The 13,793-nt window shown below is 44.9% G+C and overlaps 1 protein-coding gene and 1 long non-coding RNA gene across 28 annotated transcripts in view; one reads left to right on the top strand and one right to left on the bottom strand.

Moving 5' to 3' along the window:
- Nucleotides 1-13,793, bottom strand: part of ZMYND8 (zinc finger MYND-type containing 8) — a 154,662-nt gene that overhangs the window by 100,798 nt on the left and 40,071 nt on the right. The window contains exon 1 of one of the 27 annotated variants that reach the window (XM_060184337.1): nt 7,982-8,000. The exons of 25 other annotated variants lie outside the window; for them this stretch is intronic. Coding sequence is in view for 1 of the 2 variants with exons in the window: in XM_060184342.1 (XP_060040325.1) it covers nt 7,820-7,826 (7 nt within the window). In the remaining variant the exon portion in view is untranslated. Of the gene's footprint in view, nt 1-7,819; nt 7,899-7,981; nt 8,001-13,793 lie in introns of those variants that run through there. One more of the 27 variants, XM_060184342.1, reaches the window with a different exon arrangement.
- Nucleotides 7,531-10,156, top strand: LOC132536443 (uncharacterized). Its single transcript, XR_009548017.1, has 3 exons — nt 7,531-7,711; nt 8,099-8,229; nt 9,376-10,156. It is a non-coding gene; the product is annotated as an uncharacterized LOC132536443 (long non-coding RNA).

The following is a 13,793-nucleotide window of genomic DNA, read 5'->3' as shown; positions in this document are numbered from 1 at the left end:
GTGATATATGAAAACACAGATCAGGGGCCAGGCGGTGGCACACTTGGTTAAGCACACACATTACAGTGCGCAGGGACTCAGGTTCAAGCCCCTGATCCCCACCTGCAGGGGGAAAGCTTCACGAGTGGTGAGGCAGGACTGTGGGTATCTCTCTGTCTCTTCCCCTCTCTCTCCCTCCCCTCTCAATTTCTCTCATCTCTATCCAATAATAAATAAATATATTTTTTTTAAAAAGAAAAAACAGACCAGAGCTTGAATGATTTTAAAGCCAGTTAGAACTGAAATACTAGCAAATTTTAATAAGAGACCCATTTTGCCAAAATCCCAGACTTTCCCTACTTTGTATTCCCCTTGATGCAACCCAGGGACCATGAGATATCACACAGGCAGCAGTAAATGTCCTTATCCCCCTGGCCCCCCCAAAAAAGACTTCTCGATATTCATGCCTGAATAGCAAAGGCAGAGGGCTGGGAAGGCGGCACAATGATTATATTATATAAAGGACTTTCACAACTGAAGCCCTGAGGACCTAGGTCCAATCCCCAGCACTACTATAAGCCAAAGCTAAACCATGCTCTGGTGTTAATTAATTATAGTCGATTAAAAAAAAAAAGTGGACCAGAAGGCTATACAATTTAAGAAAATTAATGTGAACTGCCCAGAAGATGGGAGTGTTGGACACTAGTCACAAATTCAATCCCCAGCTTTTGCCAGAGAGAAATCGAGAAAGCAGGGGAGACTAGGATAGACACCTGCAACCTGTTTCACCACCTGTGAAGCGACCCCCCACCCCCATAGGTGGGGAGCCAGGGGCTTGAACAGAGATCCTTACACTAGTCCTTGCTCTTAGCACCATGTGTGCTTAACCCACTGTGCTACTGCATGGCCTCCTGGTGTCTGTCTTTCCTTGTCCCTCTGTATCTTAAAAAAAAAAAAAAAAAGACTAAAAGTCCAGTCAATAGTAAGCAATATGTTTGGGATTCTCTAAAGAAAAGAGAAATTATATTCTCACTCTCATTGGTTCTCATCTGAAAAATACCAATATCTATCCTGGCAGTCATTCCTTTCTGCTTTTACTTTCCCAATGTCTCTGCTACACAGACGGATAATTCCACCAACATCCAATCTGCACCTGTAATGTAAATTCTTTCCATGTCTGGTGGCAGCCTTGTTAGTTTAGTGATGAGAGAATGACGGCATCCTGAGAAAGGGAAGAGCAGGGATCCAGAAGAGAAGAGCAGAATGTGGAATCTGGAACGATGACTATTCCCAAAGACAGCCAGAGGAAATGACTCATCCAGTTAAGTCCCAGCACTCAGGCTGTCACCATCCTGTGTCTGGACAGGAACTGCTGTACCAAATTAACATGGTCAACTATGGCCCCAAGCAAGGACTCCAGGTGCATAATTTTTTTTTCCCCTCTTGGGCAGAGACAGGCCTTTCACAGAGAGATTTTACCATTCAAGGCCACTTACTTCATATATAGAGAGAGGGAGAAAGAGACATAGACACCAAAGCACTAGGGCTTTCTCCACCTCCAGGGCACCTCCCCAGTACTCCAGCTAAAACCTGTGCCCAGCACCTGGCAAGAAAGTCACCCCGTGATCCGGAGGTGGCACAGTGGATAAAGCATTGGATTGTCAACCATAAGGTTCCAAGTTCAATCCCCGGCAGCACATGTACCAGAATGATGTCTGGTTCTCTCTCTCCCCTATCAGTCTCATGAATAAATAAAAAGAAAGAAAGAAAGAAAGAAAGAAAGAAAGAAAGAAAGAAAGAAAGAAAGAAAGAAAGAAAGAAAGAAGGAAGGAAGGAAAGAGAACCCTACCTGGAAAGCTACTTCTCTAGCCCAAATTTTTGGTCCCACTGTGTCATCCTCCCTTCCCCACCCCCAAATGAATGCCCATAGTCTTACACATGAATATCACCAGAGTCATTTCTCACTTCCCAGGACCGACCTGCATATAGTACCATCGTCTCTGGAGTTGTCCTTGCTGCAGTCACCTAGTGCCAGGTTGTCAAGTCCAGCACCAAGCCCCCTAGTGGGTTACTAGTGAATCATCTTTGAGAGCAAGTTCACAAAGGAGGATGTGGGGGACAATGAATTATTTGCACAAAATCCAATCCAAAGGATAAAGTCTCACTGAGCTGGTTTCAGGAGTTCCCTGAACCAAATGTTCAGGTGGTATACCGAGACACAGCCCCAAGAGAAAACTGAATGCTAACCACAGGCACCAGGAGGGAGAACAGACCCCGGGAGTTCACAGGATCATTCCAAAGACATCAAAACAGAGAAGAGCCCAGAGAGTCCAAAAGGTCTTGGGGCTCAGTGGCGCCTAATAGCTAATTAGTGAGAAAACTTACTGAAAAGACATAGGTGGGGTCTGGCTCACCTCTCTGCCCATCCTACACTCCTCCCTCCCAAAACCCCTCATTCCCATAGGGAACCAACCGAATTCTGCTATCATCAATGAAAACTCTCACTTTGTAAGGGGCTGGGTGGTGGAGCACATGTTACAATGTTCAAGGATCCAGGTTCAAGCCCCTGCTCCCCCCTTGCAGGGGGAAAACACTGCGAGTGGTGAAGCAGTGCTACAGATGTCTCTCTCCCTCTCTATCATCCCCTTCATTCTCAATTTCTGGCTGTCTTTATCGAATAAATACAGATAATGATGATGATGATAATACTTCATTGTTTCTAGTCTTTGATCCAACAATCTGCTCGTAGAAACACATTCTATGAATCTAGTCATGGAGGAACAAAGCAGAGACAAAATGATTCAAGTATTGTGTCTCAGACTGGAGTGATTTACTACAGCCACAAGAATGACGCACCTCTCCATGGACCACTCTACATACAGGCCAGCATCATTACCAGAACATACATCCCAGAAATACACCATTCGTGCATATGTTTGTGTCCGTGTTTGCCTTACTTTCTACTGTGTACTCATGTATTTGATGTGTCTCGAAATTACTTTATAAAATACAGATAAAAAATAATAAATGAAGTATTTACGAGGTTCAGTTGCGCATAAAGCAGCAGCAGGTGCAACGACAGCAATGAACAAATGAGGGAAGTCGGATTCAAAATGTTTTAAATGTCACCAGATGGATGGACCAAATTGGGACTGACTGTCATGGGTTTATAAACCACAGGAAGGAGTTTGGGGTTTGTTCTATATGGATCTGATAAACCTAAATAACTGTTATCAAGTGCCAGAGCTGGAGTGCTTAAGAAAGGTGTTTTAGAAGCTCAAGGAGACGTGTGCCACAAGAAATGGCATGCAAGCCAGGAAAGCGTTGACAGTGACTAGGCAAAGGCTTTGGTTTTGTGTGTTCTGTTCAGATGTGGAAAAAAGGAAGTACATGAGAGAGAGATATCTGCAGTATGGCTTCACCACTGCAGGTAGGGAGCAAACGGCTCAAACCTAGGTCTCTGAGCATGGTAACATGTGCACTCAACCACGTATGCCACTGCCAGGCTCTCCAGTGCAAAAATTCTTACCAGACAGCATGGGAGTTAGCACAGTGGATAAAGAATTAGACTTTCAAAACTGAGGTCCTGGGTTTGGTGGCTAGCATCATATATGCCAGAGTGATGCTCTGAATTCTTTTACACCTGTCTCTTTCTCATTAATAAACTTTAAAGGGGGGGGGTCTTACCTGGAGCCCATGAAAGGCCCTCAGGGCCCCAAGATGGACTTGTCACAGTTGTGTGATTGGATATAGTTCCCCAGGAAAAGTAACCATGCCTGCTTCCCCTTCTCAAAGGCAGCATCAATTCTAAAGTTTAGAAACTACAAGGCCTGGGGGGTCTTAAAGTTCCTTTGAACCTGAAACTTCTTTTAATTCCATGAGAAAGAGGAAAGCTAACTAGAAATAAGTCTACTCACAACCAATTTAAGAGTTGGGAGGGAATTCTGTCTTAGCCCACCAAGAAACAAAAAGAGAATCAGGGTCCTCCAGCTCACCAAGAGGTCTGACCCAAGGCTGCCCACACCTGAAAGAACATCAACCCTTCCAAGGCTCTGCAAAACATTTTAAAAAATCCAATTCTAGGGGGTTGGGCGGTAGCACATATGGCGCAAAGCACAAAGACTGGCATAAGGATCCTGGTTCCAGCCCTGGCTCCCCATCTGCAGGGGGTCGTTTCACAGGCAGTGAAACAGGTGTGTAGGTGTCTATCTTTCTCTCCCCCTCTGTCTCCCCATCCCTCTTGATTTCTCTCTGTCCAATCCAACGACAAGATCAATGGCAATAATAACAACCACAACAACAAGGGCAACAAAATGGGGGGGTGGGGGGGTGGCCTCCAGGAGCAGTGGATTCACAGGCAATAACCCTGGAGCCCCAGCAATAACCCTGGAGGCAAAAAAAAAAATTCCCAATTCTGCTCCCAGTTACAGACACTGACTCCCTTCAGTATTAATCAGAGTTCAGTGGCTGGACCCAAGGGCTGAGGCTTATTAGTAGGTTGCAAGCAACCAATAGATTTGTCAACAGCAGAAGCTTTCAAATGAAGGATTTAAGGGAGAAAAACTGAGAAACATCTGCTGGACTCAGTGTCCTTCAGAGGCTGGAGACAGCAGGGCAGTGTTTTGACTTAATCTAACCCTCCAGAGCGGCTAGACCTCTGGTGGTGATAGAATAGAGGGTGGGTGTCTCACTGTAGTCATGGTAACTGTGGCATATTAAGGACCTTTTCCAGAAAGCTGAGCCAAAGTGGTTATTTTCCTGTTTTAATGTATCACTATGACCCACATAGTGAATGACTGCCACCTCTCCAGATTCAAAGGAGGTCTCGAAACTTTACATCAGGCTCAACCTGACGCTGTTGACTGGCTACGGAAGAAGGGCAAATGCTAAAAGAAGAAGAATGTATCACTAAACACATTTCATCTATCAACCTGGAAGGGTGAGTCACCATACTGAATCACCAGGGAAACCGTGCCCCCTTGGTCTGAAAGACCTTCTTGTATGTTTGCTGGAACTGTAATTCGACCAGGTTGGCCCACCAGTGACCCTCTGCCTCCCATTCCAACCACAAAAGATAAGCCTGGTTCTGAATGAGTTAATAAAGGCCATAGGAGGAGAGCTGCCTCAAAGAAAGGCCTGAGTGATGACTCAGGAAAACAGCTTGACATAGAGCAGGAAGCAGCAGCATTTCCACCACCTCCCTGTGACATTTCACTGAAATCTTAATAATATAGGAGGCCTGTTAGTTTTAGGGACCAGACATGTAATGAGATCTTTCCAGAACTTGAGTCTTGAGGACCTCCCCCTTCAAAAAAAAAAACCCTATTTGGCTTCTAGCTGCCCCTTAACTTAAGGGACTCCGTTCCGTGGAATAATGTGTCCCTGAGAATTTCTTTTATTATTATTATTATCTTTATTTATTGCTAGGATAGAGACGATCAGAAACTGAAAGGGAGTGGTCCAGGAGGTGGCGCAGTGGATAAGCATTGGATTCTCAACCATGAGGTTCTGAGTTCGATCCCTGGCAGCACATGTACCAGAATGATGTCTGGTTCTTTCTCTCCTCCTATCTTTCTCATGAATAAATAAATAATTAAAAAATTTAAAAAAAAAAAAAAAAAAGAAAAAAAAGAAACTGAAAGGGAAAGGGGAGATAGAGAGGGTGAGAGACAGAGAGCCAACTGCAGCACTGTTTCACCACTCACAAAGCTTTCCCCCCTGGGGCGGGGCAGCTCAAACCTGGGTCCTTGCACGTTACAACATTGTTAACGTGCGCTCAACCAGGTGCGCCACCACCTGGCCCCTCTCTGAGAATTTCTGATACTAACACCTTGGGGGCCAGGGAAATAGTATGGTGATACTGCTGAGGCACCAAGGTCCCCAGTTTGATTGTACAGGCTCAGCTTGTTCTCTCCCACTCTCATTAAAATAAATAAATCTCTCCAAAACCGATCAAACAAGTAAAAAAAAAATCAGCTTGGGCTCTCTTTTATCAAATATTACTTAGTAGCCTCTGTTCAAAATGCCACTCATGTCCTTCCCTCTAAGTCACTAGTCAAGGGTCACCAAGCCTCAGGCTAAGATTCAAGCCCAGACCTCACATCAGGGAGGGGTTTGTCCTCGGTCCTGGAAAAACAAGCTTACTCCCTAATTCAGGGCCTGTGTTTGAAGACTATACTTTCTTTTCACTTCCCCTCCTTCCTTCCAAACTGCGGGTGGGGAGAGGGAATCCAAACAGAAGTTCCTGGAACAGGGACTAAGAGGAAAACCATGTGTGTCATTCGCAGATGACGCAGTTTCCTGGGAGGCACATTCACCTCCCTATCTTGAAATGGTGGCACCAGAACCCAGCCTGCACCACAAAATGGGGGGGGGGGGGGGAAGAGAGCACCTGCATGGTTGCTTCCCCTTCCCCACACACTCTCCATGCAGGCCTCCAGATTCCCCACCCCCAAGTCCCATCTGGGCCTCAGTCACAGCCCAGCCCAAGCTGTTCTCCAGAGTCTAGGAAATGACACACCATTACAAGGAATTGTCTCCTCTGGGGAGGGAAAGAGCCCCAGCTGAGCACCTCCCCATGAGGACCAGGCCTGTGGTGTGTTTTTGTGGGTGTTGAATTTCCTTAATGATGTTGACAGCAAGCCTGCTGGGGCCTGAATGAGAAGAGAGACTTGGTCAACAACAGGCATGGTAGGCCGCAGAAGTGGGGTAGCCAGCTGTGAGGCGGCCAGCGGGAGTCAATCTCAGGCAAACTGGGACAAGTCGATTCACGTGGGGCCACAAACTAGTTGTGATAGTACTGACTGGTCCTATAGTAGTCAGGGTCTGAATTCCTTAACCTCTCCCTACTTCCGTAACACTGAGCGATCTGAGTGAAATTGCTTCGTGGAAGCTCTTCATAGAATACGTGGCAAAAAGTGTCAACAGGTGGCGATGATTTGTTTACACCAACAAGTCTTCCTCCCCGGGCCCCATGCTCTCTCAGGAGCACATCAATTAAATCCGGGCCATAAATTCAAAGCCAGCCTATAGAAAGAAAGAAACCCGAATTTGCCTGGAACGTGATTTCCCTGGTTCAGTCAGACAAACACAGGTTTCCTCCATTAACAGCAGGGGCAGGAGCAGGAGCAGGAGCAGGAGCAGAAGCAGAGAGCTGCAATGGCTGGGGCATCAAGTGCAATTACAGATGGTGTCCCCAGTCACTGCCAGCGCTTTCCACAGCCTTCTTCAAACAGATCTACAATCTGCTCTCCCACAAACAGCAAAGCAAAGAATGGTTAATCATTTCTTCAAAGCATTTCTTCCCCCAAAGACCCAGAGCAGGTACTCAAAACGGGCCTCCCTCCTCAGGAATCTTAAGGCCCTCTCCAGACAGTTATTACATCATAATGGAACAAAAGTCTGAAAATTTCCTCCAGGCCCAGAGCAGAAAGAGGAGATAAAGGGGCCACGGATGGGGGATGGGGTGGGATGGGATGGGATGGGATGGGATGGGGGCAAAACTGTTCTTACAAAAGAATGCAAGAGTGTTTGCTCTCACACTGAACTTCTAGAGCGGCAGGGCCTTGTAGACAAGCTTGCAGGGCAGCTTGGTGGGGCCTACACAACCTCTTCCAAACAGGCTTCACTCAGCCCAAGCTGGGTTTCTGAAAACTCTCCCATGTGAATGGGACTGTCTCGCCTAGAGCAGGAAAAGAAGCACTGGAATGGAAATGAGCAGTGGAACAAAGAGGTCATTCTCAACATGGGAAAATGTCATTTGTGCCAGCAGTCCTGGGTACTGGGGGGGGGGGGGGGGAAGGCGAGCAAGGGGCGGGTAACCCTGTGAAGGGGCTCTTACCTGTCATTGAGAAAGCTCTGCTGTTCAGAGGGCCTAGCCTCTCTCTTTTTTCAGAGACCAGAGGCTCACACACACATACACACCGCAGACAATCCTGCTTCCGGATCCTCAGTGGCCTCTCCCAGGGGGAGGAGGAAGGACAGGCTAAGAGTCACCACTTACCAGGCCAGCCCTGGCCTTGTGGCCCCTGAATGCTTGAGATCCTCAGGGGGCAAGGACACCCTCAATTCTCTGCAATCAGGCAGTCTGAGCCTGAGCAAAGTGCCTTAATATCCCCAGGCTTTCAACTCTAATTTATCACCCTGGACAGAAGGTGGCTCAGCTAAACTGAAAGTCTTCAGTGCACAGAAGAGTCATTTATTTCACCGGATGTGAATAAACAACAAATTGCAGTTGCTCTGTTGGCTGAAGTGAGACTATAAGAAGGGAGTTGGGGGGGGGGGGGAGGTGAAACTCGTGGTTTGCATTTTGAAGTTGTTTTTGACTTGTGACAATTATTTCCAATTATCTTTGGTTCTGATTGCTTCTCTAGGAAAGAGAAAACTGCCTTTCATAAATCCTTTCCTACATGCATCATCTTTCTCTCTCCGTAATGTAGAGGTGGTGATTAAACGACACATTCGTAAGTAAGTGAACCTTCAAACTGGCAGGGCAGAAAGGGCTTCAGCCTCTGGATAAGATGTTGAGTCACAGATGGAGTCAGTGTTTTGCCCTCAACACTCAGACATAATTTGCTCCCACTTTGGCCCTTTTTGTCCCTAAGCTGAGAGAAGGAGGGGACAAGAACAGGAGAGGGAAAAAAAAAAAAAAAGAACAGGAGAGGACAGTGACATCTCAACAGGTATTTCCTAGTTTAAGAATGCCATGTTCTTTCAGAATTGACAAAGAGGGAGGCAGAGTCCAAACCACTACCACTACCCACCACCACCACCACCACCCCCCACTTAATCTATCCTCCTTCTCATGTCCCCCCTCCACTCCCCCTCCCCCACCACACCACCATGACTTCCAAGCCCTGAAGGAGCTGTGTCCAACATGTACACATATTTGAGCAACATCAAAGTCAGCCAAATCACCAGAGAAGAAAATGTGGAGTAACCGGTTGGCTCTGGGGTAGCTGGCTGAAGAAAAGGTTTGGGCAGCTAAACAATAGGCATTACTGAGCCAGGCAGCAGGGACCAGGCCTAGTGTCTCTGACCCCATTGCCCTAATCCCTACCCAGCTTAGGTACTAGAGAGCTCAGGTGCTGCTGAGGAGTTTTCCCAAGTGCAGTTTCCTAAGGAACTGCAATTCAGGCCAATTCAGAAACAAGACATTGTGCCAGCAGCAGTTGAAGCAGAGAAGTGGGCTGACAGAAGAGTGAAATAGAGGCTTCAGGAAGGCTGTCAGGCTCAGGCAAAAACTAGTCAAGTTATGGGCCCCTTGGAATATACCTAAAATAGACCTACTGGATTTTTCCAAAATGGACACCCCAAATCTTCATCTGCAATATTCCAGCCTTTAGTTTCATGATTAGTCAACAATTTGTTCTGCTTTATATCTTAACTCTTTTTCAGCCACCAGGTTCCAGATGCTACCATGATGCCAACCGGACTTCCCTGGGCAGACGACCCCACTATGTATCTTGGAGCCCACCTCCCCAGATCCCTGACCCACTAGGGAAAACGGGGGGGGGGGGGGCTGGGAGTATGGATCAACCTGCCAGCGCCCACGTTCAGCAGGGAAGCAATTACAGAAGCCAGACCGTCCACCTTTTGCACCCCACAATGTGATTGGTTTGAAGTTTTCCAACAAAGTAAAAGAGTGTGTGTGTGTGGGGGGGTTCAGGCCCATCTTAAGGGCTGGTGGTGGGGACACAGACCATTGGTGGTGGGAGCAGAGTATAACTAACTCCTAAATCACTATTAAGTCAATTATGTCAGGGGAAAATAGAATATTTCAAGTTCTTTAAATGCTAAGATTATACTTCTGAGTATATATTTTCACTTAATGTCTCAAACTTGTAAACTAACTGAGTTCTGACACTGGACTTAAATCATTAAAGCATTTCTAAAATTAACTTTGTTAAACATTCAAGTTACCTACAACTTTAAACCCAAAAGATCAGAATCATTTGTTCCTGTCATTAGCTAAGACACTATTATTAGTTGACATCATTAAATGGCATAAAACATGGTAAGGATAAATATAGTAGAGTAAATCCTAACCAAGGGATTTTCAAAGAAAAACAAGTTCCCAACTAACTTGGTTATAATAATAGTTATCTAGTAACTTTTTTTCCTTTTTTTTTATTATTGGGGAATTAATGTTTTACATTCAACAGTAAATACAATAGTTTGTACATGCATAGCATTCCCCAGTTTTCCATATAATACAACCCCCACTAGGTCCTCTATCATCCTTTTGGACCTGTATTCTCCCTACCCACCCACCCCAGAGTCTTTTACTTTGGTGCAATACGACAATTCCATTTCAGGTTCTACTTGTGTTTTCTTTCCTGATCTTGTTTCTCAACTTCGGCCTGAGAGTGAGATCATCCCATATTCATCCTTCTGTTTCTGACTTACTTCACTCAACATGAATTTTTCAAAGTCCATCCAAGATCGGCTGAAAACGGTGAAGTCACCATTTTTTACAGCTGAGTAGTATTCCATTGTGTATATATACCACAACTTGCTCAGCCACTCATCTGTTGTTGGACACCTGGGTTGCTTCCAGGTTTTGGCTATTACAAATTGTGCTGCCAGGAACATATGTGTACACAGATCTTTTTGGATGGATATGTTGGGTTCCTTAGGATATATCCCCAGGAGAGGAATTGTAGGATCATAGGGTAGGTCCATTTCTAGCCTTCTGAGAGATCTCCAGACTGTTCTCCACACAGGTTGGATCAATTTACATTCCCACCAGCAGTGTAGGAGGGTTCCTTTGACCCCACACCCTCTCCAGCATTTGCTGCTGTTACCTTTTCTGGTGTATGACATTCTCACAGGAGTGAAGTGGTATCTCATTGTTGTCTTTATTTGCATTTCTCTGACAATCAGAGACTTGGAACATTTTTTCATGTGATTCTCGGCCTTTTGGATCTCTTCTGTGGTGAATATTTTGTCCATGTCCTCCCCCCATTTTTGGATGGGGTGATTTGTTGTCTTGTGGTTGAGTCTGGCAAGCTCTTTATATATGTTGGTTATTAAACTCTTGTCTGATGTATGGCATGTAAATATCTTCTCCCATTCTGTGAGCGGTCTCTTGGTTTGGGTAGTGGTTTCTTTTGCTGTCAAGAAGCTTTTTAATTTGATGTAGTCCCATAGGTTTATACATGCCTTAGTTTTCTTTGTAATTGGATTCATTTCATTGAAGATGTCTTTGAAATTTATGCGGAAAAGAGTTCTGCCAATATTTTCTTCTAAGTATCTGATAGTTTGTGGTCTAACATCCAAGTCCTTGATCCACTTGGAATTTACTTTTGTATTTGGTGAAATACAGTGGTTCAGTTTCATTCTTCTGCATGTTTCAACCCATTGTTTGCAACACCATTTGTTGAAGAGACTCTGCTTTCCCCACTTAATAGTCTGAGCCCCTTTGTCAAAGATTAGATGTCCATAGATGTGGGTTGTTGTTTTTTTTTTTCCCCTTTTTACCAGAGCACTGCTCAGCGCTGGTTTATGGTGGTGCAGGGGATTGAACCTGGGACTTGGAAGCCTCAGGCACAAGAGTCTCTTTTGCATAACTATTATGCTATCTACCCCGCCCTATCGAGTAAGTAACTTCTTAAACTCTTAAGTCCACAAGGAAATCTTCCCCCATTCTCTTTAAAATCCATATTTCTCCCAGTCCCAAAACCTTTGTAAGTTTGTTTATATTTCTTCCTTCCTTTCTTTTTTTTCATTCTCTCTCTCTTTCTTTCTTTCTTTCACCTCCAGGGTTATCGCTACCTGCACTACGAATCTACTACTCTTGCCTAGTGGTCATCTTTTTTCCATTGTTGTTATTGTTGTTGTATAGAACAGAGAGAAACTGAGAGAAATAAGGAAGAGAGGGAGAAAGATAGACACCTGCAGACCTACTGCACCGCACGTGAAGTGACCTCCCTGCAGGTGGGGAACCAGAAGTTCCAACCAGTATCCTTGAGCAGCTCCTAGTGCTTTGTACTATGTGTGCTTAACCCAGTGAGCCACCACCCAGTCCCCAATTCTATTTCTTGATTCCTCTCCTCTAGACCCCTTATCCGGTTATACTGCCTCTGCTAACCTCAATTAAATCAACACAACCAGTGCCATCATGCCTCATTATGCCACCACTCAACTGCCTTTTTGCTTTCGATTGTATCCAGAGACATCAAGCCTGAGATGTCAACCTTCCAACTCCAATAATCCTAACACATAGGACCACCCAGTTCCATTTTAGATGGTGGGCTCTCCAACAAAATTACAGATCCTACATATAGGCTACGGGCTAGGGGGCTGGGTACCTGTATACATGTATCCGTAAGTATGGGGCAACTATATATCTCAAAGTAAAAGTGCTTAATAGTCCTCTATGGTTAGACTTAAATATAATAAGCTCAGCAATCTAACAGAATGATCTAAAAAGGCACCATAAATTTTCCAAGCAAATAATTACTACTTAGGCCTAGACACCTAGCCCCTACTTCACTTCCCTCAAACACTCTATCTCCTCAACTAACTACACAAAAGAAAGATTTATCTCTTAATCTGAGAGCATCATCTATATTGTTACCCCCTGATAATCTTTAGAAGAAACACTGTATACAATTGGCCACGAGATATACTGGCAAAACACACATATTAACTACAGGACAATTCTTGTCCCTACGACAACCTCTATTAGAATCACCAAACAAGTAAATGCAGTCAAGTTAAGTTTAACTTAGACACCACTAAAATCCTAGGTGTATTTCCTCCTCAACTTGAGGCCAGACCCCATAAACCTAATACCAGTTTGGATAAAACAGTAACATTCAACAATTTAACAACTGGAAGAAGGTCCAAGCTCTTCAGATAAAGAGGCAACTACAAAAGCTAGAAAAGGTATAAAACTGGTTCACTTAATGGTGGCTTTTTTGGTCACTACTGAGGCCCTAGTCAGGGAAGCCTTGGATTCCCGCATAGATACCATGGGCCTAGACCTCAGAAAGAGCCATCTCTCCATTATCACTGGTCACTTCCATCAAGAACTTCATCATAAGCCCTTTTGAGGACCTCTCTAGGACCTTGTCCTCATTAGAAAGTAGCAGTAGTAGAGACTTTCCCACTTCCCAAAAAGGGAGGCTGGGTCAGCCTATTCTTCCACTCAAGGAAGAATGGTCCTGAAATGAGTACAGCCTAGAATGTTCCCAGCTGTAACCATGGACTGGAAGCTCAGATTAAGAGGGACTCGGAGGTTATACAGACTCCTACGATAAAGATAAATATACACAGGCCCTGGGTCAGATTAATGTGGTAAACAGTTAATTATATTTATCTATTTACTTCAAGTTTGGGAGCTACTCCCTGCTCTAATCCAGATTTCTAGTTCTATTCTCAACTCTGACACCATCTTCCCAGATAATATTTTTAGTCCACCTCCATGTTAACTATCAAGCTCAAGCAAAAATTACGAGTCATGGGCCCCTAGGAACATACCTAAAACAGACTTCCTAGTTTCTCACGATCCTAAAATCCCTACTCTCACGTGCTCTATTCTTACTTTCTAGTTCCAGTTTATTAAATATTTTGTCCTTCCTCATATCTTACTGCCTATCAGATACCAACTTGCAGATGCTACTATGATTCCATCCTGAACTCCTTGGGCAGATGACTGCATCAATGTGTCCTAGAACCTCACCTCTCCAGAGCCCTACCCCACTAGAGAAAGACAGAAACAGGCTGTAGGGAGGGGGTGGGCATGGATTGATTGACCTACCAACACCCATGTCCAGTGGAGAAGCAATTCAGAAGCCAGAACTCCTACC

Source organism: Erinaceus europaeus, unplaced genomic scaffold, assembly GCF_950295315.1.
Source record: "Erinaceus europaeus unplaced genomic scaffold, mEriEur2.1 scaffold_241, whole genome shotgun sequence".
Taxonomy (NCBI): Eukaryota; Metazoa; Chordata; class Mammalia; order Eulipotyphla; family Erinaceidae; genus Erinaceus; species Erinaceus europaeus.
Note: the sequence above shows the minus strand (reverse complement) of the source record. Positions and strands in the feature narration are given on the sequence as shown.